Below are 26,415 nucleotides of genomic sequence, written 5' to 3' on the forward strand. Positions count from 1 at the left end.
TGAACCCTGCGCTGTGTATTGGTCCATCCCGGTTTGCAGCGTTCCCTTATTCGCTCTGTCTTTGCCCATGGTGTACGCCAGCTACAAATGAATACGCTGGGTGCTGGAAGCCACACTTCCAGGCGCAGTTCAAGCGGTCAATCTCTGTATCCTCACCGCCGCTCGGTCTCTAACTGCCTCACCCTCACGGAGCCACTCCAGGGTGGGCGCCGGCACAGGCGGGAGCAGTGCAAGCTTATGCGGCTCAGTGTATCCATCCCACTGCCAGCCGGCCCGCACTCTAGGAGCCGGATAACACGGGCCATCCAGTCAGAACACCGTAGTAGGGGTGTGCACCCCCAACACTAGTCCAGCGACGGGCCCAAACTGTCCTTTTAAGTCCAGGGCAGCTTTGTAAGCACCAGACTCTTGCAGCCCGGGCGCCCATCTCAGCAGGCAAACAACCATGCTGGGGCACCCCACACTTTCCGTCGTATCAGCCGCCACAATGTTCATCTCCTGCCAGGGGTACCCCTGACTCTGCAAAACTGCACCTTGCTGCTTCCAATTCACCTCTATGGGTCTCCAGGCCAGTAGGAGGGCCCATCTCCAGCTCCGTTCACTCTATTCACAGGTGGGGGAAAGGAGGTGTGCGGGGCCAAAGTATGACCAACTCCTCACCGCAAACGACCCCCCTGTCAGGGCCGCCCCCTCCTAGGCCGTGCCGCTCTACCGTCATGCTTTGCTGTCTTTAGCCTGGTTTTGCATCGCAACCGCGGCCGTCATCTTGGGATCTGGCGCTCTCCACACGTGTACCCCTGCGGCGCAATTGCGTCACTTTCCTTTGTTTTATGTTGCTCCTCGTGCCCTCCTCTCTACCCCAGGGACCTCCAGGACCCTTCCGCCAGGTCCACTGGGGCTGCAGGATAGTGCAGGATGAAAAAGCCAGGGCCAAGAGCACTCTCCTAGTGCTGCCGATCGGCCAGCTTGCCGGCCACGCCCCGTTGTTGCTTGTCCTTGATGGTGTGCGTCGAACATTGCTTCTGGAACTTTTGGTTGGCCACTTTGTTGTCTCATCGTGACGCACTTACTTTTTCCTTTGCCTGGCAAACCGTTAAAAAATGGTTCTGCTTACCACAGCCTTTGTATATCTGTCCAGTGGCAGGACATTTACCTTCCTTTGGAAATCTGCACCTGAAAAGCAACTCCTTTTTCCCTGGAGACATCACCTTGTGTCCTCCAGTCTTGTTTTTCTGCTAGCTTTTCCTGTTCATGACTGACTCACTTTGAGCACCTCCTGCCTCCATGTCAGCAGCTTGTCAATCAACGTGCTCTCGGGCTCTGGCAACCATGAAAACTCACTCCAGACCAAGAGTTTCTCTCAGCATTTGTCCTCTGAATGAATCTGACAGACATCCGTCAATAACTCTGAGACGTATTGCTTCTTCATCATTAAATTAATTGAATCTACAGTGTTTTGAGCGTATTCAGTCTTTCAACAAATTCAACTGTGATTTCACCATCTCTATGCCATTCTTGCTGAAAATGTACCTTTCGTAATCTACATTTGCCATTGGTTTGAACTTGATATTCAAAGTTTCCTTAATTTGATAGTATGTAGCTTCATCATCTTGCAGCATTTTCTTTGTGACTTTATGACACCATCAGCAGCAAGATTCTTCAGGTACTCTTTAAACTTTTCGTTATCTGTTTCTTCTAGCACATCAATGAAATCATCACCTGTCTACATCCAAGAAGCCCATGTATCACCAATATTTGGCATTTTGGTGAAATTGAATGATGGTGGAGGTGTCAGATTTATAATTATTCATGGTATTGGCTGACACTGCGACTGCAGTTCTCTCTAACTCTACTTGGCGGTCTTGGTGAATTTGTTCATGTACTCCATCTCTGAGGCTTGTGATGTGCTGGCCTCTGGGTCATCTTTGACAGTCTATGGAACTGTGACCACTTTCTTGGTCTGCATTGGAGTCCTTCACTTTCTGAAGACTCCTGGAGTTGTGCTAAGCATGTTGAGCAGCCACCTGGCAGCTTGGTGGTATTGCACTTCAGGTATTGGACAGCTCAGAAAGCACAAGCCTTGTGCTTCTTCTTGGGTCTCCTCGCCCGCCACTGAGGGTGTAGAGCTCTTCTGCCTGAGGCTCCAGTTAGTGTAATGACTGTATGCTTTGTTATCAATTGTTCTGTCAGCTAGTGCTGCTTCTGTATCTGATTGTGGCCACCTTTAGCATTATCACTCCGTTCACTGTTTAGCTTTATGTTGCGTAGTAGCCAGTACCTTTCTGTACAACCTTGCCAGTAGTTTCTTGACCAATGATGCGTAGAGTCCACAGTGAAGCTTTCTTTATCCTCAAATGCCTCACACTGGCTGGAGTTGCGCTTTCACTCCACATACGTCAACTGTCGATTCTGCAATTCGATGAAGGTGCACGTGACGCTCGCAAACAGTTTGCTTGGACCACAGCAAACTCTTTGGGAGAGCACTGTCGATCTTAGCGTTACTTATCCCATCCTTGTCGCCCGTTGTAGTATCCTCTCCAGCCTAGGTACTGTCCAATGAACACAGAGTTTTGTATTACACATCTTTATTTGTCTGCGTGTAACCGCAAACTCAGCATTCTAAACCTTCTTTCATTTCACTATGTTCTAACACTTAATTTACAGCTCTTTGGAGTCCTTTAGGAGGGTTCCATCATTCATACTCACACAACACTACAGCATGTATGATGCATTGGACCAGAGAGGGCAGAACAAATGGAGTATGGACTCAGACAATAGAGAGCAGGAGGGAGGTGGGCAGGGGCACTAACTTGAACTTACAGGGCGGGAGCCAGGGGTTGCAGCAGCACAATACACCACACGGGGCAAGCAGGAGGACAGTGCAGCACAATGGATCATGGAAAGCAATAGGGAAGGGAATGGGCCATGCACATGGACCAGTAGAGAGCAGAAGGGAAAGAGGCAAGGGCAGCTAGCTAACTATACCAGACAGACAGGAGGGGCAGTTACAGCACAATGGACCATGAAGGGTAGAAGGGGCGGGGCGGGACATGCCAACAGAAGGCAGGAGGAAGGGAATAGGGGCCCGCACATGGGATAACAGAGGGCAGGGTCTAAGGAGCAGCACGTTGACTATGCAGAGCAGGTGGTTTGGGCACTGGAAGTACAACACACCATGGAGGGAAACAGGGAGACTATAGTGGCATATACACGGACAATAAAGGGGGGAAGGGGGTGTCGCTGGCAGCAAGCTAACCACACAGGGCAGGTGGGAGGGGCAGTGGCAGCACAAATAACCAAGCATGGCAAGCGGGAGGGTTAGTGGCAGCACAAAGACCGTGGTGGGCAAGAGGGAGGGGGCAGGGCCATGCACAGAGGACCAGGGCGGGCACAAGGGAGCGGTAGGGCCTGGACTCAGACAAGAGAGGGCAGAAGAAGGGGGCAGGAGCTTTGGAACAGACCATGGACGGCATGCAGGAGGAGCAGTTGCAGCACAACAGAGCATGGAGGCCAGAAGGGATTGGCAGCAAAATGGGGCATGGAGGACAGGAGGAAGGGTATAGGGGCATGAACTCTGACAAATGAAGGCAGGGTGGAAGGGGCAGGGATAGGCAGCAGCCATGTGACCATGCAAGGCAGGTGGCAGTGGCAGTGCACCAAAACACTCATAGTAAACAGGAGGGGCAGTGGGAGGTCCATAGAACATGGTGGGCAAAAAGGAGGGAGCAGAGGCATGCACACAGACATCAGAGGGAAGGGTGAAGGAGCGTAGGGGCAGCAAGCTTGGCATGGAAGCTAAGCAGGGGGGGCAATAGTAGGGGCATTGCCTCAGGCAACAGAAGGCAGCAGGAGTGTTCAGGGACATCCAGCCAATTGGTGGGCAGTGACAGCACATGGTATCATGAAGGGCAGGAGGGAGGGGCATATGCATGGACTCGGACATTAGAGGGCAGGGAGGAGGTGGGTAGGGGCAGCAGGTTAACTGTGCAGGGCAGGTGGGAGGGCAGTGCCAGAACGGTGGCCATACAGGGCTGTATGATGAAGGGCAAGGAGGAGGGGGTTAGGGGCAGCAAGCTTGGACGGGGGCAGCACAATGGACAATGCCAGACAGACCCTGCCTACAGACCTCCCCGCACCCGCCAGGCAGCACTATTGACATCTTAATTTACTTTTTTTTTAAACTAGAAATTCACTGGAAAAAAACAAAGGTTAAAGTAGCTTTATAGTTGGGTCTGATAAAAAGATCTGTTTTTACTTTTAAACACAGCCTTAGAAATTCACTGGAAGAGACTAAACTTAAAGTAACATTATATTTTGTTGAATTTGTCAATGACAACATGAATCTTTTGAACTAAAAAAGAAAACACAGAAATACACCAGTTATAGTTAGCAGAGCTAACTATAACTTGCACCTCCATCAGGCACTGCTTATGAACTCACTTATTAGATCACTAATGACATAATCCAGTAAATGTGTTAGTTTGTTTAATAGTTTACATAGTGGTGGGTAAATAGTATATTACTTTTCTTCCTAGTTTAGTACTGCCTGTGTCCAGCTAATTGGTAGAAGTGTTTACAAAACGCAGGTGCTCCTGATGCACAATAGGTGTGTAGAGTATTGAACATGTTATAAATCTTTGCATTATAACTTAATTCCTTGTACAGGTGACATTTGAAAACTTGTGTTAATTATGTACCACACACGTTTTTTGTACTACAGAAAAGGTTTACAGCAGGGCAAAGATTCTAATTGCTACATATAAAGGGTTGTAAGCAGCCTTGAGTTATTAGACGGAATCGCATTACAATTTCTACTTAACATAAAAGACTGGTGTACCAAGTACTATCCTATGGACATGTGCTTCTTTTGCCTCAGAAGACTGTAAACTTTTCACCACAGAAACATTTCACCACAGTATGAAGGCTGCAGTTAATATGATCTTTAACACCTTCAGACATCCCTCAGACCTAGTTTATTTTACGTCCATAGTTGCTGTTCAAACAAGTTTTGCATAGATTGTACATTGTTCTTAGTAGATCATTTTTAAAATACTGTGGTGTGTTTCTAATGAGAGTTTATTTGCAGACAGTGTGGTGCAGAGTAAACTCTCTCCATAGAGTAAACAGTGTTAACAGTACTCACTCTGCTATTTATATCCACGTCTTTCCTCAATGTGGGTTCAGTAACTGTCAGTTTAAAGTCTGTCCATAATAGGGCATTTTTATGCATCATGGCTTTCGTTTCTGAAGGAACTTGGTGTTCAATGGCATGTATGGCTGTAGATACACATACTTTGCATACTCCTGCCATCTAGCGTTGGGTCCGGATGTGTGGAAGTTGTTTTTCTTTGAAGAACTCCTCTCAGTCATATTGCGCATGGGCATCGACTCCGTTATTAGATTGTTTTCTTTCTGCCATCGGGTTCATACGTGTTCATACGTGTTCCTCGGTGCTCTGGTTCCAGCGCTTTTCTTTGGACTCTATTCGGTACATCCACACTGCGATTCCCATTGGTATTGTTTTCAATTGCGTTTCCTACCCTGCACATCGATAATAAAGAAAACAGCCACTCATCAGATTGACGTGCTTCAATTGCGGCCTTTGGGTCCAGCCTGTCTGGGCCTTCTTTTTTCATCTTATCGGTCTCCAACTATGATGAGCTGCTAAAGTAATGGACTAGATTTTGTCCTCGCCATCACTCAAAGTACCCTCATACCGACCTCCACCAGGTCTGTAACCTGTGCCTGTCTCCCGTCCCTGACGAGGAGGGCTGCAAAGCCTGTGAATCATTCCAATTGAAAAATACAATACGCTATTGTAGAGCACGGTGAAAGGAGATGCAGCGTAAGGACCTCGAGGAGACCCCCGATATCTTCGGTCACCATTACACCAAACAGGAAGATGAACTGCAAGAGGCCTCAGCAGCAGAAGAGTAGGCCCTTTCCATTGCCTCTGAAGTGGAGTTTGGTATGCAGATCAAAGATCTTCTATCAGGATATCGAGCAGTGAGTACAAACACCCCTGTCAAACCTAGTAAAAGACATTTGTCTTGGACCGAAACATTGGTACATGGGCCACTACTGCCAACAGGCCATGGTCCACACTGAACAGCAGCTAATGATGCCCTGCCCTCAGGCCTGCCACCAAAAGCAAAGCTGAAACACACCATCATGTCCAGTCACAGTACTGAACCTACCACCTTTCTCCTCAGCTCCAAGCAATCCAAGTGATGCATCTCTGCACTGAAACGCAAACAAACTTTGGAACCGAAAACTTCCAGCTCAACACTGGAATTGATCCTAGAGACTTTGGCAGAGAGGATTGACCCGAAACATAAGAAAATACACATCCAGCCTTCCACTGGATGTAATATGGCAAAGGCAGTGCAGCTGACTCTTCGTGTCTTATATTTTGAAAATGCGGGCATCTTTGTCCTGTATGTCCTTTTACATATTCGAATGGCCTTGGTGTTACTTTCAAATAGTTGGGACTCTGAGGCTTAAAACAGCGTTGTATACAGCAGTATTAATTTGGAGGCACACATTCTGCCATCTAGTGTTGGGCTCGGAGTGTTACAAGTTGTTTTTTTGTTTCGAAGAAGTATTTTCAAGTCACGGGATCGAGTGACTCCTCTTCTTCCGCTCAATTGCGCATGGGCATCGACTCCATGTTAGATTGTTTTCTTTCCGCCATCGGGTCCGGACGTGTTTCTTTTCGCTCCGATAGTTAAAGTCGGAAAAGTCCTATGACTCGCTAATTCTCATCGGTATTGTTTCGATCGTGTACCACTTCGATACCGTCGGGTCAAACATCTTTACTCGTCCTTTGGGGCGCCCACGTCCAGCTCGGGCCTGGTCGGGCCAACCGCGTTGAAGCCTTATGGACCGGACCCCATTACGCTTTTGTCCTCAGTGTCACGCTAAATTTCCCTACACGGACCAACATCTCGTCTGTAATCTATCTCTCCCCAGACCATCGGGAAGAAAATTGCTAAGGGTGCACATCCTTCCATTCGAAGAAAACTCTCCGAGACAGAAGAGCACGAAGACTGGAGATGGTGTTGAAGAGCACCGAACGTCTCGACATCAAGGAAGAGGAGATTATGCACACCGCAGTTTCCTTCCGAGGGTCCAACTCTAAGCAGGAGTCCAAGGAGGACAGACTGGTCACGGCAGGACAGCACATGAGTATGCCTGCCCCTGTCCCAGCCAAGCCCAAACATAAGGCCTTGGGAACGCCACTGCCGGAAGGCCATGGCTCGACCCGTAAAAAGACCTTTGGTGACCAACCAACAACTTTGGCACCGAAAAAGGCCACGCCAATGAAGCCTTCGGACTCGAGCTCCGAAACTATCAAACATCGATCCTTCGAGTCCAAACCTTGAAAATCGCTTTCGGAGCCGAGGCCAACATCCACTCCCAGCCTTTCGATCCCTAAAAAAAAAACTGCTTTGGAGTGGAAAAGGCCAGTTTAGAACATGGACTTTCGAAAATACTTAAAGAAAGCCATTGAACACACACAGATGGAGGATATAGATGAAAGGCAAGCCAGAATTCACATTCACAAGGACATGGGCAAAATTATAACTGCACCTCCTCTGAAGGCTAAGAGGAAGCTGGCCTTTCAAGAACAATTGGACACTGCTCAGCCACCAGCTAAAGTGCCAAAGACTAAACAAAAATGTCTACCTCCACAATTTTCTCCTCCACAGTCTCCTCCTCATTCTCTTCACCTGCTTGTCGCTCCACCTACTACTCGCATACCTGTACAATCTCCTGTACATTCTTTTGATTCACAACAGGACAATGTGGATCCATGGGATCTCTATGATCCAGATCCCATTCCTGATAACAGCCCAGACTGCTATCCCTCCAAACCATCAGCTAGGGCGGCATCCTAACACAATGTCGCCATGCACACTGAGCCCTTAGAGGATGATTTTCTCTTTAACACATTATCCTCTACACACACTACCTATCAGTCCCTTCCCATGCTTCCAGACATGTTAAAGCATGCACACCAGATATTTCAAGAGCCAGTCAAAGCCAGGATAATTACTCCCAAAGTGGAGAAAAAGTATAAACCACCTCCCTCCGATTCAGCATTCATTACACAACAACTGCCTCCTGATTCTGTAGTTGTAAGCGCGGACAGAAAGAGAGCCAACTCTCAGTCATCTGGGGATGCACCCCCACCAGACAAGGAGAGCAGAAAATGTAATGCTGCGGGCAAAAGGGTAGCATCGCAGGCAGCCAACCAATGAAGGATAGCCAACTACCATGCACTATTGGCTAGATATGATAGGGCCCACTGGGACGAGATGAAGGATCATACAACATCTCCCCAAAGACCAACAAAAAAAGGGCACAACAAATAGTCGAGGAAGGGCAGGCTATTACAAATAACCAAATCAGATCAGCCCTAGATTCTGCAGACAAAGCAGCTAGAACAATTAATCCTGCTGTTACTATATGGAGACATGCATGGCTCAGGTCTTCAGGGTTTAAGTCTGAAATTCAGCAGGCAGACCTTAATATGCCGTTTAATCAAAAACAGCTTTTTGGCCCTGAAGTAGACACGGCTATTGAGAAAATGAAAAAAGACTCAAACACCGCTAAAGCCATGGGTGCTTTGTATACGACACAATATAGGGGATCCTTTCGGAAACCTCAATACAGAGGTGGATTTAGAACGCAAACACCTGAGGCATCCAGCTCACAATCAAAGTCAACCTACCAACCTCAATACCAACGAGGTGGGTTTAAAGGTAATTACAGAGGCCAATTCCCCAGAGGCAGGGGAAAATATCAATCAACAAAACAACCCTCACAGCAGCCAAAAGAGTGACTTACTCCCATATCCTCCCAACTCACACCTCACCTGTGGGGGGAAGACTGCAAAGGTTCCTCAACAATTGGCTACCCATTACAACAGACAACTGGGTATTATCTATTATCCGTAATGGTTATTGCATAGAATTGGCACAAATTACCCCAAATATTCCACCAAAACCACACAATCTCTCCACCCAACATATCTCAATGTTGCAAGAAGAAGTAAAATCTCTATTACTCAAACAAGCAATAGAGCTTGTGCCACAAGATCAAATAGGAACAGGGGTTTACTCACTGTACTTCCTTATTCTCAAAAAAGACGGAACCTTAAGACCAATATTAGGTCTCAGAACCCTCAATCTTTACATCCTGTCAGAACACTTTCACATGGTAACACTACAGGATGTGGTCCCACTGCTACAGCAGCAAGATTTCATGGCAACATTAGACCTCAAGGATGCGTATTTTCACATACCCATCCATGCAGCGCACAGAAAATACCTCAGGTTTGTAATTCAGGGAGAACCTTACCAGTTCAAAGTGTTACCCTGCGGGATAACAACAGCTCCCACAGTATTTACAAAATGCCTGGCAGTAGTAGCTGCCTACCTCAGAAGACAACACATTCATGTCTTCCCATATCTCGACGACTGGCTATTAAAATCCAACAGGCATACACCATGTCAAAACCATACACATTATGTAATACAAACCCTACACACCCTAGGGTTCTCCATAAACTGCCAAAAATCCCACCTACAACCTACGCAAATTCAACATTATTTAGGAGCCACACTAAATACACAAACATCACTTGAAAGCCCAAGTCCACAAAGAGTACAAGCATTTCACAATGTATTGGCACAAATTTAGCCAGGCCAACAGCACACTGTCAAATTCGTAATGAAACTGTTGGGCATGATGGCATCATGCATCGCCATTGTCCCACATGCAAGATTAAACATGCGGCCTTTACAACAGTGCCTTGCAATGCAATGGTCACAGGCACAGGGTCAACGTCACGATCTAGTGTTGCTAGACCGCCAAACATGCATATCACTTCAGTGGTGGAATTCCACAAATCTAAACAAAGGGCAGCCTTTTTTAGACCCTGTGCCATCAGATCATACTTACAACAGATGCATCAATGATTGGATAGGGGCACACCTCAACAATTCACAACATTCAAGAACAATGGGACGCCAAACACAAACAATTTCACATAAAGCACCTAGAATTGCTAGCCGTATTCCTAGCACTGAGAGCTTTTCAGCCTCTTCTCACTCACAAGAACATCCTTATCAAAACAGACAACAATTTATTACCTAAACAAACAAGGAGGGACCCATTCATCTTAACTGTCCCTCCTGGCACAAAAGATTTGGCATTGGGCAATCCACAACAATATTCACCTGGTAGCACAATACATTCCAGGGATACACAACCAATTGGCAGATGTTCTCCGCCGAGATCATAAACAAACACATGAGTGGGAAATTCATCCCCAAGTGCTTCAGACATACTTTCACCACTGGGGAACGCCAGACATAGACCTATTCGCCACCAGCGAAAATGCAAAATGCCAAAACTTTGCATCCAGGTACTCACATTCTCTATCCAAAGGCAATGCTCTATGGATGAATTGGTCAGGGATATTTGCTTACGCTTTTCCCCCCTCTCCTGCTCATTCCATTTCTAGTCAACAAAATGCATCAAAACAAACTCAAACTCATACTTATAGCACCAACATGGGCATGTCAACCCTGGTACACAACACTGTTAGATCTGTCAGTTGTACCACATATCAAACTGCCCAACAGACCAGATCTGTTAACACGAAACAAACAACTCATCAGGCATCCAGATCCCAAAATACTCAATCTAGCGATTTGGCTCCTGAAGTCACAGAGTTTGGATATCTACAACTACCAGCTGAATGTATGGAAGTAATTAAACAAGCAAGTAAACCCACTACCAGGCAGTGTTATGTAAACAAATGGAAAAGGTTTGTGTATTACTGTCAATCTAAACAAATTACCCCTCTTTCAGCGTCAATACAAGACATTGTAAGTTATTTACTTCATTTACAAAAAGCAAATTTAGCCTTTTTGTCCATTAAAATACATCTCACTGCGATCGCTGCATATTTGCAAAATATACAACACAGTTCTTTATTTAGAGTCCCTGTTATCAAAGCCTTCATGGAAGGATTAAAATGTATCATTCCACCTAGAACACCTCCAGTGCCTTCGTGGAATCTAAAGATAGTGCTCACACGACTCATGGGTCCACTATTTGAACCTATGCACTCATGTCAGATTCAATACCTAACATGGAAATTTGCCTTCCTAGTTGCAATTACTTCATTAAGAAGAGTTAGTGAAATCCAAGCTTTCGCTATTCAATAACTGTTCATACAAGTACGCAAACATAAAGTTGTACTTCGAACAAACCCAAAATTTCTCTCAAAGGTTATATTACCGTTTCATATCAATCAAACAGTGGAACTACCAGTCTTCTTCCCACAGCCAGACTCTGTATCAGAAAGAGCCCTGCATACATTAGATATTAAAGAGCTCTAAAGTAGTACATAGATAGAACTAAATAATTTAGGAAAACAAACAATTATTTGTGGCGTCCCAAAAACCACATACTGGTAACCCTATTTCAAAGCAAGGGTTAGCTAGATGGATAGTAAAATGCATCCAAACATGTTACCTAAAAGCTAAAAGGCAGCTATTAGTTGCACCTAAGCACATTCCACACGGAAAAAAGGGGCTACAATGGTTTCTTAGGAAACCTACCAATGGCTGAAATTTGTAAAACAGCCACTTGGTCAACACCGCATAGACTTACCAAGCATTACTGTGAAGATGTGTTAGCAACACAGCAGGCCACAGTAGGACAGGCTGTACTAAGAACAAAATTTCAAACAACTTCAACTCCTACAGGCTGACCACCGCTTATGGGAGGTAAAACTGCTTTGTAATCTATGCATAGCATGTGTATCTGCAGCTACACATGCCATTGAATGGAAAATGTCACTTAACCAGTGTACATCTGTTCGTGGCATGTTGTGCTGCAGATTCACATGCACCCTCCCTCCTCCCCGGGAGCCTGTAGCCGTTTAAGTTCACTCTGCGGGAAAACAATCTAACATTGAGTCGATGCCCATGCACAATGGAGCCGAAGAGGAGGAGTCACTCGATCCCGTGACTCTAAAATACTTCTTCGAAAAAAGAAAAAAAAACTTGTAACACTCCGAGCCCAACACTAGATGGCAGAATATGCATAGAATATGAATCTGCAATATATATATATATATATATGTAGATTGGCTTCAAATGGACCAGACCTTTCTGTATGTATCTTTTAAATTAGTGCTGGATTTATACATGGGCTGAGGAAGGTGTGACACCATTTGGTCACTTTACACCGAAACGTACGTCGGCACGATAGTTGGCCAGAGATTTGCCTTGATGTTCCCTACTATGGATTCCAAGTACATTTTACGAACAACGCATATAGAGGAGAAAGATAAATCGAAGGATTAAAAAAATACATCAGAATACACTTTTAAAGGACACACTACTTGAATTTGTAAGATGGAACAACGGACTGTTTATTCCCAAAAATTACTCCTTACTAATGTGTTGAATCATGAAAGTTAATGTCCTCCTAGATTTTTGGAATCTTTGGGGTAGAACATGTACTTAGCCAACTGTTCTTATTTTTTTGAGTGGAGTAGGTGAGTATGCTGTATGGCCATCAGAGTATGTTTTGGGTTGGGTCCAGGTAGCTAGTAAATAGACATCAATATTTATGGATTCATAATAAACTTAGATATCAAAGATTTATGTTCATGTTCACTGTGGTTAATATATGTACATGTGTTTTTGCTCAACGTTAGTAGATTGTTTGGAGGATTCCAGGATTGGAACCCAGATGGGAGTTTTTTTTTTCTTTTTTCGTATACAGTGCAGCTGACGCCTTCCACATCAGCTTACTTTTGAGGAGCACATTGAAATGCAAGTGCCTCCTGAAAAGAAAAACAAAAAATACATTGCCACTAGCCTTTTACATCCATCTTTGCCTATTTCTCCGCCACCTCCACCACCTTTTTCACCCCCAAAACCTCACTGGTGATGATACGCCTTTCGGCTCCCTGCAACCATACATAGAAGATCAGGGGATAGAGATGATATACAGCAGCCATCTACACTTCCATGGGACACTTTGTCCTATATTAGACCTCAGGCCACTAAATCGTTACATACTATCAGAACACTTTCTATGGTAACCCTACAGGGTGTGATTCCCCGCATCGCAAGTACCTCAAGTTTGAAATAGCGGGAACACATTTCCAATTCAGAGTGCTCCCATTTGGATTCACTACAGCTCCCTGTGTGTTTACCAAATGTCTAGAAGTGGTTGCAACACATCCACACAGACAGAATATCCATGTCTTCCCATATCTGGCTAACTGGCTTATCAAAACCAGTATGAGTCAGTTGTGCCTGCAACATACACAGTCCACTCTGCAACTTTTGCACAAACTGGGGTTTACAGTCAACGTTAAAAAATCTCACCTTCAAGCGTCACAAATTCAACTGTACTTAGGAGCCACCCTCAATGGACAGTTGGGATTACCCTACCCGATAAAGCCAGGATACCCCACGCTGACTCAACAGTTCCATCCCAACCAACTCATAACAGTCAGAACAATTCAGAGGCTTTTAGGCACGATGGCACCTTGTATTGCAATAGTGCCACATGCCAGACTACACATGCAACCACTGTAAGAGTCTCTGGAAAGTCTACGGAGAAAGTCATAGGGTCACTTACTAGATCTTGTGTTGGTAGACAGCCACACACGTCACTCTCTGCAGTGGTGGAACACACAAAACCTATTGAAAGGGTGGCCGTTTCTAGGCCCTGCTCCCAGATCACTCTCACTGCAGATGCATCACTCACAGGATGGCGAGCACACTTAAAGAATTTCTCCGTTCAGGGTCTCTGGGACACAAAACATTAAACTCTCCACATCAATTATTTGGAGCTTCAAGCAGTTCACCTGGCACTGAAACCTTTTCTAACACATCTGAAATACCAAGTTGTCTTAGTCCAGACAGACAACACAACAGCCATGTTCTATTTGCAAAAACGATGGGGAAAACACTCTCTACATTTATCATACCTATCTCATGAGATTTTGCATTGAGCGATATGTCACAACATTCACCTGTCAGTGGAACATCTACCATAGACATACATTGACTTTGCAGACCTCCTTAGGCAGATGTATCAACAAGTCAACAAATGGGAACTCCACCCATGATTCCTCCTTCCACACTTCCACAGGTGGGGATTTCCACATATAAACCTGTTTGCAACTGAAGACAACCCAAAATGCCCAAATGTCTTCTCCAGGCACCCACACTCACACCCACAATCCAAGAGCAATGCTCTATTGATGAACTGGTCAGAGATATTTGGCTACGCTTTTCCACCTCTCCCTTTCTTTTTGTATGTGGTTCAGAAGCTCAGGCAGACGTCCCTCGCCCACATTCTAGTAGCTCTTACTTGGGTTCGACAACCATGGTTCATAACACTACTCGAACTTTCTATAGTGCCTCACAAGAAGCTTCTCCCCAACCCGGATCTTTCCACTCAGAACCATGGAGAAGTCAGGCACCCAAATCCAAAGGAACTCAGTCTTGCGATTTGGCTACTGAAGTCATAGTATTCGGACACTAGAGTCTTCCTCTAGAATGCAGGAATATTCTCATGGTGGCACGTACGACAACCAGAGCATTTTAAGCTGCTAAATGGAAAAGATTTGTTTCTACTGCCATGACCAACACATTGAGCCCTTTAATGTAACTGTTCAAAATATTGTCTGCTATTTACTTCATTTACAAACGTGTGGCTTAGCATACACATCAATACATCTGCATTTAGCTGCAGTAGCTGTCTAGCTCCAAAATAGACAACATGTATCCCTATTTAAACTACCAGTTATCAAAGTATTTATGGAAGGCTGAAAAAAAGAGTGATTAAACCCAGAATATCCCCTGCACCTGCTTGGAATCTCAACATTGTAGTTACTAGACATATGGGTTCACCATTTGAGTCCTTGCATAACTGCCCTCTTCAATTTCTCTCATGGAAAGTAGCCTCTTTAGTAGCAATTACTTCACTTAAATGTGTCAGTGAGCTCCAGGCACTAACCGTGGAAGAACTCTTCTTTCAAATATACGAGGATAAGGTAGTCCTTAGATCTACCTCAAAATTTCTTCCAAAGGTAGTTTCCGCTCTTCATCGAAACCAGTCAGTTGAATTACCGGTTTTCTTTCCACAACTCACCTCTGTTGCACAAAGGACCCTTCACACATTAAATGTAAAAACAGCCTTAATGTACTATATTGACAGAACTATAGAATTTCACAAAACCTAGCAACTCTTTATTGCCTTTTCACCCCCTCACACAGGAAAGTTAATATCTAAATCAGGCATTTCAAGATGGCTAAAAGAACTAGAGCACACTCAACCCATAAGATAGGAGTGTCTATGGCTTTTCTGGGCAATATTCCAAAAGCTGAAATGTTTAAAATAACTACATGATCAACTCCACACACCTTAACTAAACATTACTCTGTGGATGTATTAGAATGCCAACAAGCAAATGTAGGAGAGGCAGTGCTCCCTACACTTTTTCAAACAACTGCAACACCGATTAGCCACCACTTTGGGAGGGCACTGCTTTATAGTCAGGGCAAAGCATGTATATCTACAGCCACACATGCCATCGAACAGATTATGTTACTTAACCTGTAAGCATCTGTTTGTGGCATGCAGTGCTGTAGATTCATATGTGCCCTCCCTCCCCTCTGGACACCTGTGGCCGTTGCAGTACCAGTCTTATAATCTTATATGCATGGACATCTCTTTCCTAACACTTACTCACACTACATTGAGTGAAAACAATCTAACAAAGGAGTCGATGCCCATGCGCAATATCACTGAGAGGAGGACGCTACCTCATTACTCGAGAAGCTTCTTCAAAGAAAAACAACTTGCATACATCTCAACCCAACACTGGATAGCAGGAATATGCAAAGCATGTGAACCCACAGCACTACATGCCACAAACACATGCTTACAGGCTATACCCATTTATAAAGCAATGTGTACAAAAGAAACTTGCTTGATTTCATCAGTTGTCATTTGAGATGTAATCAGTGATGTCATGAATGTCATTGAACATGCAATTTGTGATGTAATATGTGAGATCATAAGCAGTGCATAGCAGGGGCGGCAGCTATATTTAGTTCTGCTGTCTATAACTGGTGAAGGTCTACGCTTTTTTTTTTTAGTTCAAACAGTTAATGTTCTACAGACAAATTCACATAACCATGACGTTACTTTAACCTTTGTTTTTTCATTGAATATATCTATATATATATATATATATATATATATATATATATATATATATATATATATCTCCAACAAAAACACAACGCCTACTCCTCCTGAGTATTGGAACAGTAGACAGCATCAAGAAGCTCCTTTGGTTTGGCAAGTGTATTATTTTATTAGTGAAAAAAATGGCAGAAAAAACTCAACGCGTTTCGGAGCTCCTGCTCCTTGTTCACGAGTTAAAACAAACTATACTTTTTACCATAGTCCTTTTTCTACCTCTTTACTAACCAATCCCTACATAACAATAATAGAAGGACTACATTCCCACACCAAGTGCATTCATCACTGAAATTTGTCAGCCATCTTGGAACATTGTGCACAAGACTTATTATTCACTTCTCCACAGATTAGTTCTAAGATTGTTCGTCCACTCACATGGAATCATCTTGAACATGAGAAAATCCATTCAAATCAACAAACTGACTACCTTACCCCCCAAATTGTATATAAATATATATATACTTCAAGATAGACTCCAACTGCAATATATGAAAAAATATATCTAAATAAATAAAAGATATACACGAGAAACTGTGTTTTTACTTATAACCTTTTAGGAATACTGGAACCCCGGAAGAGATATAATAGCTCTCCTGCTTTCTTCATACAAGACTGCCATCTCCAATCGTTCTGTGAATAAGATAAAGAAATTAAATAAATTTACATATAGTAAAATCCATCTCATCTCATCTGTACCATAACTTTCAATATACTTCCCTTAAATTTTAAACTTATTCTAATCATACTATTGCTTCACAAACTTCTTAGCCTAAATGGGCTACCAATTCTTCATCCATGTTAAATCCTTTTGGTTGTAATGTCCTGTACTTTATAATCAGTTTTGATTCCAGTCTGCGCAATTCCTGTTCTCTATTCCCCCCTCTACTATTCATAGGGATACTATCCAAAACACAGAATTTCAACAAATGTACATTCTTGTCATGATATCTAGCACAATGTCTAGCCACTGGATATTGTTTATCTTCATTCTTAACCGCCCTGAAATGTTCAAAAATCTGTTTCTTGACTTTATGGATTGTACTACCTATGTAAATTAAATCACATGGGCATAGTTCGAATATTCAGTATTACAAGTTAAATGTTTCCTGATTACAAATGGTTTTATCTCTTTGTTTAATACTATTTCTTGACAACTCGGGCTAAATCTACGGGCTTTACAAGTTCCACAAGTATAAAAACCCTGTATAAATCTTTGACACTCACTTCGGGCTTGAACTAAATTTCTACACAGCTGATCTTACAGTGACGGACTTCTTCTGAAAATTATTTGAGTTTTATCGTCCACAAATTTCCTAACTGTTTCATCAGCCCTTAATATACTCCAACATTTGTTCAAAATATTCCTTAATTCCCTTGATTGGTTATGGAAATCCGTAATAAATCTAACTGACTGTTGTGGATCTAAGTCTTTCTTAATGTGTGAAATTAATACTTCCTCTCAATTTATTGCAAAACCTTGTCACAAGCACTCTCGATGGATTTATTAGAGTAGCCCCTTTCTAAAAATCTACGACTCATGACTTTCATCTCCACCAAAAAATCTTCCTTCTCACTGCAGTTTCTCCTTGCTCTTAGTAACTCTCCATAAGGTATACTTTCTATTAGCTTTTTAGGATGACAACTCCTTGCTTGCAATAAACTGTTACCTGCTGTCTTCTTTCGAAACAGTAAGGTCACCAACTTAGACCCTCTCACTTCTAGCTTCAGATCTAAAAACTAAATTTAAGTGGCATGAATTTGTGCTGTAAACCGTAAATTCAAATGATTTTGATTCAAACCATTTACAAATGTCATAGCCTGCGCTTTGTTTCCTTTCCAGATACAAAATATATCATCAATAAAACATACACACATGACTACATGTTCCTCAAACTGATGACAGTTGTATACCACCTGTTCCTCCACCAGCCCAGATACAAACCTGCATAGCTGGGAGCGAAACAGGTACCCATTGCTGTCCCTTGGGTTTGTCTATAGTTCTGATTATCAAAGATGAAAAAATTATTCGTCAAACACACCTTCATCATATCTAATAACATTTCTGTGTGCTGCAAGTATGACAGTGATCTAGCTCTCAGAAAATATTGACTAGCTTGAATTCCTAACTCATGTGGAATGGATGTGTACAAGCTTTCAGCATCCAAACTTACTAATAGATATTGTTTCTCCCATATTATGCCTTCAATTCTAGTAAAAAAATCACTTGTATCTCTGATGTATGAAGATAATGACTGCACAAATGGTCGTGGAAAATAGTCAACATATCTAGAAGTGTTCTCAAGGGCACTGCCTCTTGAGGAAACAATTGTTCTACCTGGGGGGTTCTTAGAATCCTTATGTAGCTTGGGTAGTAAATACAGCACAGGGAGTTTCGGAAAATCACATTAAAAAAAATTATATTCTTCATAAGTAATTAATGTCTTATCTTTCCATTCACCCAATCTCTCTCGATAACTATTCAGAGTTTGTGTGTAAATGTGTCTAGTAGTTACTTCATATTGGTTACTCTTTCTCAATTTTCTTAAACCTTCCACTAAATACTTGTCTAGAGGCCAGATTACTACGTTGCCCTGCTCATAACTCAGATTTCTCTGACCCACCTTTTTCTTTTTCTCCATTCTCTCAAGCTCCAATATCATACATTACTCAAATGCTTCTATCGACCCTTGTGACACCTGTGGACAAAATTTGGATTTAGGTTAAAATTTACCAATAGTATCACACCTCAAATCTGTTTTCAATCCTTCATTGTAAAGACATTCTTCAGGATCGTTACTCCACCCTGAGTCCCCCTCTAGTTCTCCCATTGTTTGTAAAACCTCCAAATCACTGATAAGTAAGTTGGATGGTTCCAAATTCTCATGTTCCACTTCACCGGGTGACTTGGTGGCATGCCAATATCTAAGTTTCAACTTTCTTGTAAAATGAAATAAATCAATTCTACTTTGGACATAATCAAAATTTGCCATAGGGCAGAATGACAACCCCAGTGCTAACACTTTTTCTTGATTTTTCGTAAGAATTATCTCTGATAAATTGACAACTGTCAATTTGTTCCTTGATTGGATGCACGCTGTCCTCTCGTACGTATTCCCATGAAACTCGTAATCTCTCCTTGTTTTATACCGTCTCTTTGACTTTTGTTTCCTCCTCGGCTCCTCTTCCTCGGCTTCTGTACCCTCGTGCACCTTGACCTCTCTTGAGTGTTCAATCTTCCTTGTGCCATGAGGTCGAACTCCTTTAAATTGTTGGATTTTACAGATTCAACTTCAGATTGGTTTGACACATCGCTTTCCCCTGTGTCACTTTCGCTACTTTGCATTTCAGTTCCAACCGTGGGTGCCTGAGCACCTCCTGTAATACTAATTTGTGGTCTCTCCGGTTGCTGTCTCCCTCCTTGTAGCATATTGCTCTCCCTCAAATGGTCGAATCTGCGTCCAAACGTTAGAATCCGACCCTGTTCATAATCAGCCTCATCCCTTTGAAATTTCCTTTGTTTCTTAGCCATTATTTCCTCTTCCAATTTAGTGAGGCGCTCATTCAATCTAGATGTTTCTTGCTCATACACTTCTGGAGTACATTTCTCTTTCAATGTCTGCATGGTTGTATCAATCTGAATTGATAATTTCTCTACTTCTTTATGGGCATATTTAATCAATATTTTCAACATTCCCAGCGAATAATTGTGGTTATTCATCATCCATTCCTCAATCATCTCCGGATCAGGGTTTGTTGTATTGGGTACCGTAAAGATTCTCAATCCTCTAGGGATCCGATTGCATTCAACATATTTCTGAAGCGTAATGGCTTCCCACCATTTTGCTTGTTCCTTTTTCGAAATTTTCCACATGTTGTCCCGTAATTGTTTTATTGCTTGCTCCTCCTTATACCCATTCACATTTTCCAATGGCTGTTTGTGGCTCAGGCCGACAAAACGTTTTTGTGCTGCTTCCATCCTTCTGTTCTCTCTAATAGCTGCCATTTGAAATGTCTCTACTTTCACTCTAGTATTAAATCTTAAATATTTGTAAATCTTGAAAATGTTTTCAAATTTTATATATATATATTTTTTATGTATTTATTTATTGTTGGCACAAGTGAGTGACTTATGACCTGCAAGATTTAAAAAAAACAAAAAAACTTTCAAAGTGCTGCGTGGGAAGGGGACAGGAAATGGGAATAGGTCAGCAAGATAAAGGAAAGGTGTCTTAATTTAGTCCATTCAAGGTTTTCATGTTTGAGGGAATATGAAGAATCTTTGATATCAGTATGATGGAACAACGCATGCGAGAACCACGCATGCCTGAACAACACGGTCGGAACAACGACCACAAATGCCTTTACCACGCATACCTTTACAACGCTTTTGCCTAGGAAAGGCATGTGTGGGAACGGAATGCGTGGTTCTAGCATGCCACCAAAAGTTCCCCACCCTAATACTAAAACTCCCCCACTCCTTAAAACAAAAGTATCCCAACATTCCCACCCACCCTGAGCCCTAAAATCTTCCCCGACCCCCATCTTACCTAAAAACAACCGACTCCCCACCCCGCCCCAAAAACAAAACTAACCCGACCCCCTCCACTCCGAACCTAAAAACAAAACTACCCAGACCCCCTCCACCCTGCCATTAAAAATAAAACTAACCCGACCCCCCACCCCACCTCTAAATATAAAACTACTCCGATGTCCCCACCCGCCCCTAAAAACAAAACTACCCTGATCCCCCACCCGACCCTTAAAAACAAAACTAACCCAACCCCCTATACCCCAGCCCCTAAAAACAAAAATACCCCAACCCCCACACCTAAAAACAAAACTACCCCGATACCCCCACCACCCTGAGACCTAAAACCTTCCCTGACCCCCACCCCTAAAAACAAAACTACCCACCCTCCCCTAAAACCAAAACCACCCTGATTCCCCCTCCCACCCTGAGCTTTAAAACATTCCCCAACCTCCCAGCCGCCCTAAAAACAACCGACCTCCCACCCTGCCACTAAAAACTAAACTACCCTGACCCCCCACCCCTAAAAACAGAACTACCCCGACCCCTCACCCCTATAAACAAAACTAACCCGATCCCCCACCCCTGCCCCTAAATGAAAACTACCCTGATCCCCGACCCCTAAAAACAAAACGACGCGACAACCCACCCTGACCCCTAAAACCTTCCCTGACTCCCCCACCTGCCCTAAAACAACCGACCACCACACCCATAAAAACAAAAATACCCAGACCCCCTCCACCCTGCCCATAAAAATAAAGCTAACCCGACCACCCCCACCCCGCCCCTAAATATAAAACTACTCCAATCCTCCCACCCTCCCCTAAAAACAAAACTACCCTGATCCCCCCCAACCGACCCTTAAAAACAAAACTAACCCAACCCCTCTACCCCCAGGCCCTAAAAACAAAACTACCCCAACCCCTACATCTAAAAACAAAACTACCCCGATACCTCCACCACCCTGAGACCTAAAGCCTTCCCTGACCCCCACCCCTAAAACAAAACTACCCAACCCCCCACCCACCCCTAAAAACAAAACCACCCTGATACCCCCACCCACCCTGAGCTCTAAAACCTTCCCCAACCCCCCACCCGCCCTAAAAACAACCGACCTCCCACCTCGCCACTAAAAACCAAACTACCCTGACCCCCCACCCCACCCCTAAAAAAATAACTACCCTGACCCACCTACCCCACCTCTAAAAACAAAACTACAAAGACCCCCTCCACCCCGACCCTAAAAACAAAACTACCCAGACCCCCTCCACCCTGCCATTAAAAATAAAACTAACCCGACCCCCCACCCCACCTCTAAATATAAAACTACTCCGATGTCCCCACCCGCCCCTAAAAACAAAACTGCCCTGATCCCCCACCCGACCCTTAAAAACAAAACTAACCCAACCCCCTCTACCCCAGCCCCTAAAAACAAAAATACCCCAACCCCCACACCTAAAAACAAAACTACCCCGATACCCCCCACCACCCTGAGACCTAAAACCTTCCCTGACCCCCACCCCGAAAAACAAAACTACCCAAATCCCCACCCTGCCCCTAAAAACAAAACCACCCTGATACCCCCACCCACCCTGAGTTCTAAAACCTTCCCCAACCCCCCACCCGCCCTAAAAACAACCGACCTCCCACCCCAGCCACTAAAAACCAAACTACCCCGACCCCACCACCCCGCCACTAAAAACAAAACTACCCTGACCCCTCCCACCCCGCCCCTAAATACAAAACTACCCCGATACCCCCTACCCACCCTGAGCCCTAAAACCTTCCGTGACCCCCTCACTCCTGCCCCTAAAAACAAAACTACCCCTCACCCCTGCCCCAAGCCCTTAATCCACCCCATCCTTAAAAAGTACCCCCTAACTTTTCCCCAACCCCACTTACCTGACTGTGTTCTCTCCAGATCCACTCTGCCTTATTCTCTGCCTTAACCACGCATAAGCGTAGTTCAGCACATACGTGGTTAAGTCAGAGCAAAAGGCATGCGTTGTTCCAGCAGGCGGCGTTACGCTTGCGTTGTAAACGTAATCATTGTTAGGGAGTCGTCGTTCAGGATGTTTCCCATCTTTGACATGTCAGTTAGGGCATTGTATCTCTTGCATGTGGTGTGACAGGCAGAGATTTACGAATGACTTCTAAGAGTGTTGAGCCATCATTTAACTCATGACTGGGTTGGGTGATCTTTGTGGGGATGTCGAGTGACTGCTGTGATGGGGTGGTCATGTGAAATTGTCTACTTTTTTCACCTAACAGTCATTTGCCACAAATGAGAAGATTGGTTTTGCTATTGGCGCTGTGTCGTCCCTGCTCTACCTGCTCTCCAGAGTGCCTCAAATTTTAAACAATGTAAGTAACAAAGGAGAATTCCATCTGTAATTGAATTGTTTGGAAACTTGCCTGGAGTTTTCTCAATGTCATAATTTTCCTACATCTAGAATTATTTGTGCAGTTAGGCTTTGTCATGACCTGTGTTTGTACCTCATTTATCTCTGTTTGCTCTCTATTTCACTTTCAGTTTTTCATCTCTATCCTGCTGTGTTAAAGGAAAGATCTAAAAGCTTTTTTGGAGATGAGGTTATCTTAACGAAGAAGAGAGTAACTGATGCCAGTTCTACCTATTTCTAGAAATCAAAACCTTATCTTCCTTTACCAAACTCAACTCCTTGCTTGACTTGTGAGTGAGATATGGTGATTATTAGATTCTGAAAAAAAAACTTTCTGGAATTAGCAAAAAAGTAGAAAATTGGAGGCTTGTCCAGTGTTATGTGCCCCTGCAGGAAGTAAATTGTGACAGTTGATACAGGATGATTGCTTCATTAATGGGCCATTTTGGGATGAGACTTGTCAGGGAAATGCTCCCAAGCAGCTGAGAGGCAGTTTAAGATTAAGATTAAAATTAAAATTGCCTAGGCTGTTAAAATAGACAAGGCGTAGTGGCAAGGAGTTAGCTTGTCAAATTGGTGATTGACTCTTTCTGCTTCTGGCACAGATGGGGACATTCATCTTGCAATGAATTTGTTATTAAACGTCTTTGGTTTAAAGGAGACAATCTATTTATCAAGTCCTCTTCTTTGACCAAAATGAAGACAAGATGGTAAGGCCAACTGCCTTTTTGAGGTAGGACACTTTTAAGATTGAGCTACCTATTTTGGCCAAGTATTTAGCATACTTTTCATTTAGATGTTTGATTTATACTTCACCAGAGCTATTGAAGTATAGTTAATATCTGGGGAATTACACATTCACCAACTATAGTCAAATAATCCTCTAAAACACTCTTTTAGAAGCTCATCTCAGTACCAGAGCAGAAGAGAATAATGTACAAAAGCCCTTCAGCATACTCCTCCCAAATCACTAGAGCACAGACAGCAATAAGGCTCTAACTTTTTCATATGTCACAAGAAACTCCTTTTAAAACAGCAGAAGTAACATCACAAAGATGATTTAAATGTGGAAACCCCTTTATCTTATCATAGATCAATTCAAGCAAAAATACCTCTTTTCAAAACTAAAATAATTACAATGATTAATTCATCTTGCTCCTGTACATTCTAGACATTCATAAATGTCTCACTTCAGATAAGCACACCTAATTAAGCTTATTATAGGATCAGAGAAAGGGTATTACACCTCTCATATCTTTCTCCTAATAACAAGATTTTGGGTGAAGGAAGACCCTTTGATACACTTCAGGAAATTCCTTAGGTAAGAACACAAAGTGAATACAAAAAACATAGGAAGGTTTGACTACACATTTGTAACATTAAAAAACCTTTAGACATAATTGGTAAAACAAGCATTAACCAGAGAATCTCCCAATATACTAGCACTAGCCCACAAAGGTAAGTGATTACGTTCTCATTGGAGAAGTCACCACTCAAGCGACTTTTTGAATATGAATCAGAGCAGTAATGGTGCTTCATTAATTAGGAAGAAATCACCAACAAGAAGATCCCAGCATATCTCCACTTACTCCCTACCCAAAACTGTCCTGCTGACATTTAGACAAATGTGAGAATGAGACCGTGACATGCTGAAAAGCAAGCAGGCTTCTCAACCCCTCCTTGCTACACAACGGCCTCCACCATCTACGCTCAGAAACTGAAGTCCACATTTAAAGAAAAAGGCCAAAGTAGATATAACCAACCTACTAGAACCCAGACAAGTGTAAAAGTGTAAAAACACACTCTAGGGCATTAACTGTTCAGGCATCCAGAGGAGCTCTTATACTTTCCCTGAGCTTGTAGGGGTGTGATGGCCCTACAGCTCATTATCAATGCATGTATTTAGTATATTGGTATAAATGGCGTTTAGTGCTAGCACTGTAACCTTGTGTGGATTGTACACTGGAAGATGGGAATACGCATGCATGTATGCAAAGGTAGTTAATTTGTGTGAATTACGTGTAGATGAAACACATTGTGGATGCTTGCAAAAGATGTGTTCTGGCCATGTTACAGTGGTCTTATACAAGCATAAGATGGTAGGTATGGTTGGGAAAAAGTGATGAGAGGAGCACTAGTGTGGCCTTTACAGGACAGAAAGGTGGAGTTGGGTGCATGTGTGTGGGCCCTCCATGAGGGTTACAAATGGCTCTATTTGTGGCACAATGTGCTTGTATATTGCTTCAAGGAAACCAGGGTCACACAGCACGGTGGCACATGCCAGTGGCTGGGTGTGCATGTGTGCTAGGTGATGAAGCTGGGTGCTTAGTGCATGTGTTTTAGGACCAAAATGAAGGTCCAATACCATATAGGTCTGATGGCCGTTTCATAGAACATTAAAGAAATGATCTGGCTACAAGATGCCAGTGGAGAGTATACAACTGGTGTGATATGATCCCAGAGTCAAATGTGTAGTAGTTACCTTGCCTTGGACCTCATGCTTTTTCCTGAGGTCTTCATATAAGATATTTGGAGTGCCAGAATATTTAATTGCTGTAGTGTTAACACAGGACAGTGGTAAATTGGACCTAGTGAGAAAAATAAAGAAAGGGAAATATTTGCCTGAACGGCCTTAGATGATGGATAATAGACTCCCATCTGGTTGACATGGTGTTCAAGGATAAGGTTAACATCAAGGATGACTCTGGGGCTTTTTACTGCATTGGACAGATTGGCTGAGGACAAGGCCACGAAGAGGGAATGCAGCACCTCTGGAGAAGATCCACAAGTCAGTACTTTAGGAGTGCTAGCATTGAGCTTAAAGTGGTTAATTTTATCTTTCTGTGTAATGTGAGTCAAGGCTGCAGGATAACAGAATCTTGAATGAGTTTGTGGTTCCAGTTGCACTAAACATAGTGGTAAGTGGTCAAGCCAAAAGATTCAGTCAGGGAAGGGAGCCACCATAAGTGGACATAAAATAGGAGCAATAGTAGAGCCTTGTGGCATAACGAATGTCAGATGTCCCAGTGAACAGATGAAAATTAGACTGGAAATGATATAAACCCCTGTCAAATGAAAACAATTAGATTTTGTCTGAGAACTTGCATTGAAACCCCAGTCTCACAAAATCACCAAAGATGAGACCTTGAACAGTGCTGGGGAAAG

General features: G+C 43.4%; 1 protein-coding gene across 3 annotated transcripts in view; it reads left to right on the forward strand.

Annotated features, from left to right (window-relative positions):
* The window catches only part of SLC66A1 (solute carrier family 66 member 1), a 128,523-nt gene that overhangs the window by 53,792 nt on the left and 48,316 nt on the right, over window positions 1-26,415 (forward strand). For all 3 annotated transcript variants that reach the window (XM_069240151.1, XM_069240152.1, XM_069240154.1), the window contains one exon: window positions 23,120-23,212. In XM_069240151.1, the coding sequence (XP_069096252.1) occupies window positions 23,120-23,212 (93 nt within the window). The remainder of the gene's footprint in view (window positions 1-23,119; window positions 23,213-26,415) is intronic.

This window comes from Pleurodeles waltl, chromosome 6 (genome assembly GCF_031143425.1).
Source record: "Pleurodeles waltl isolate 20211129_DDA chromosome 6, aPleWal1.hap1.20221129, whole genome shotgun sequence".
NCBI classification, from domain to species: Eukaryota; Metazoa; Chordata; class Amphibia; order Caudata; family Salamandridae; genus Pleurodeles; species Pleurodeles waltl.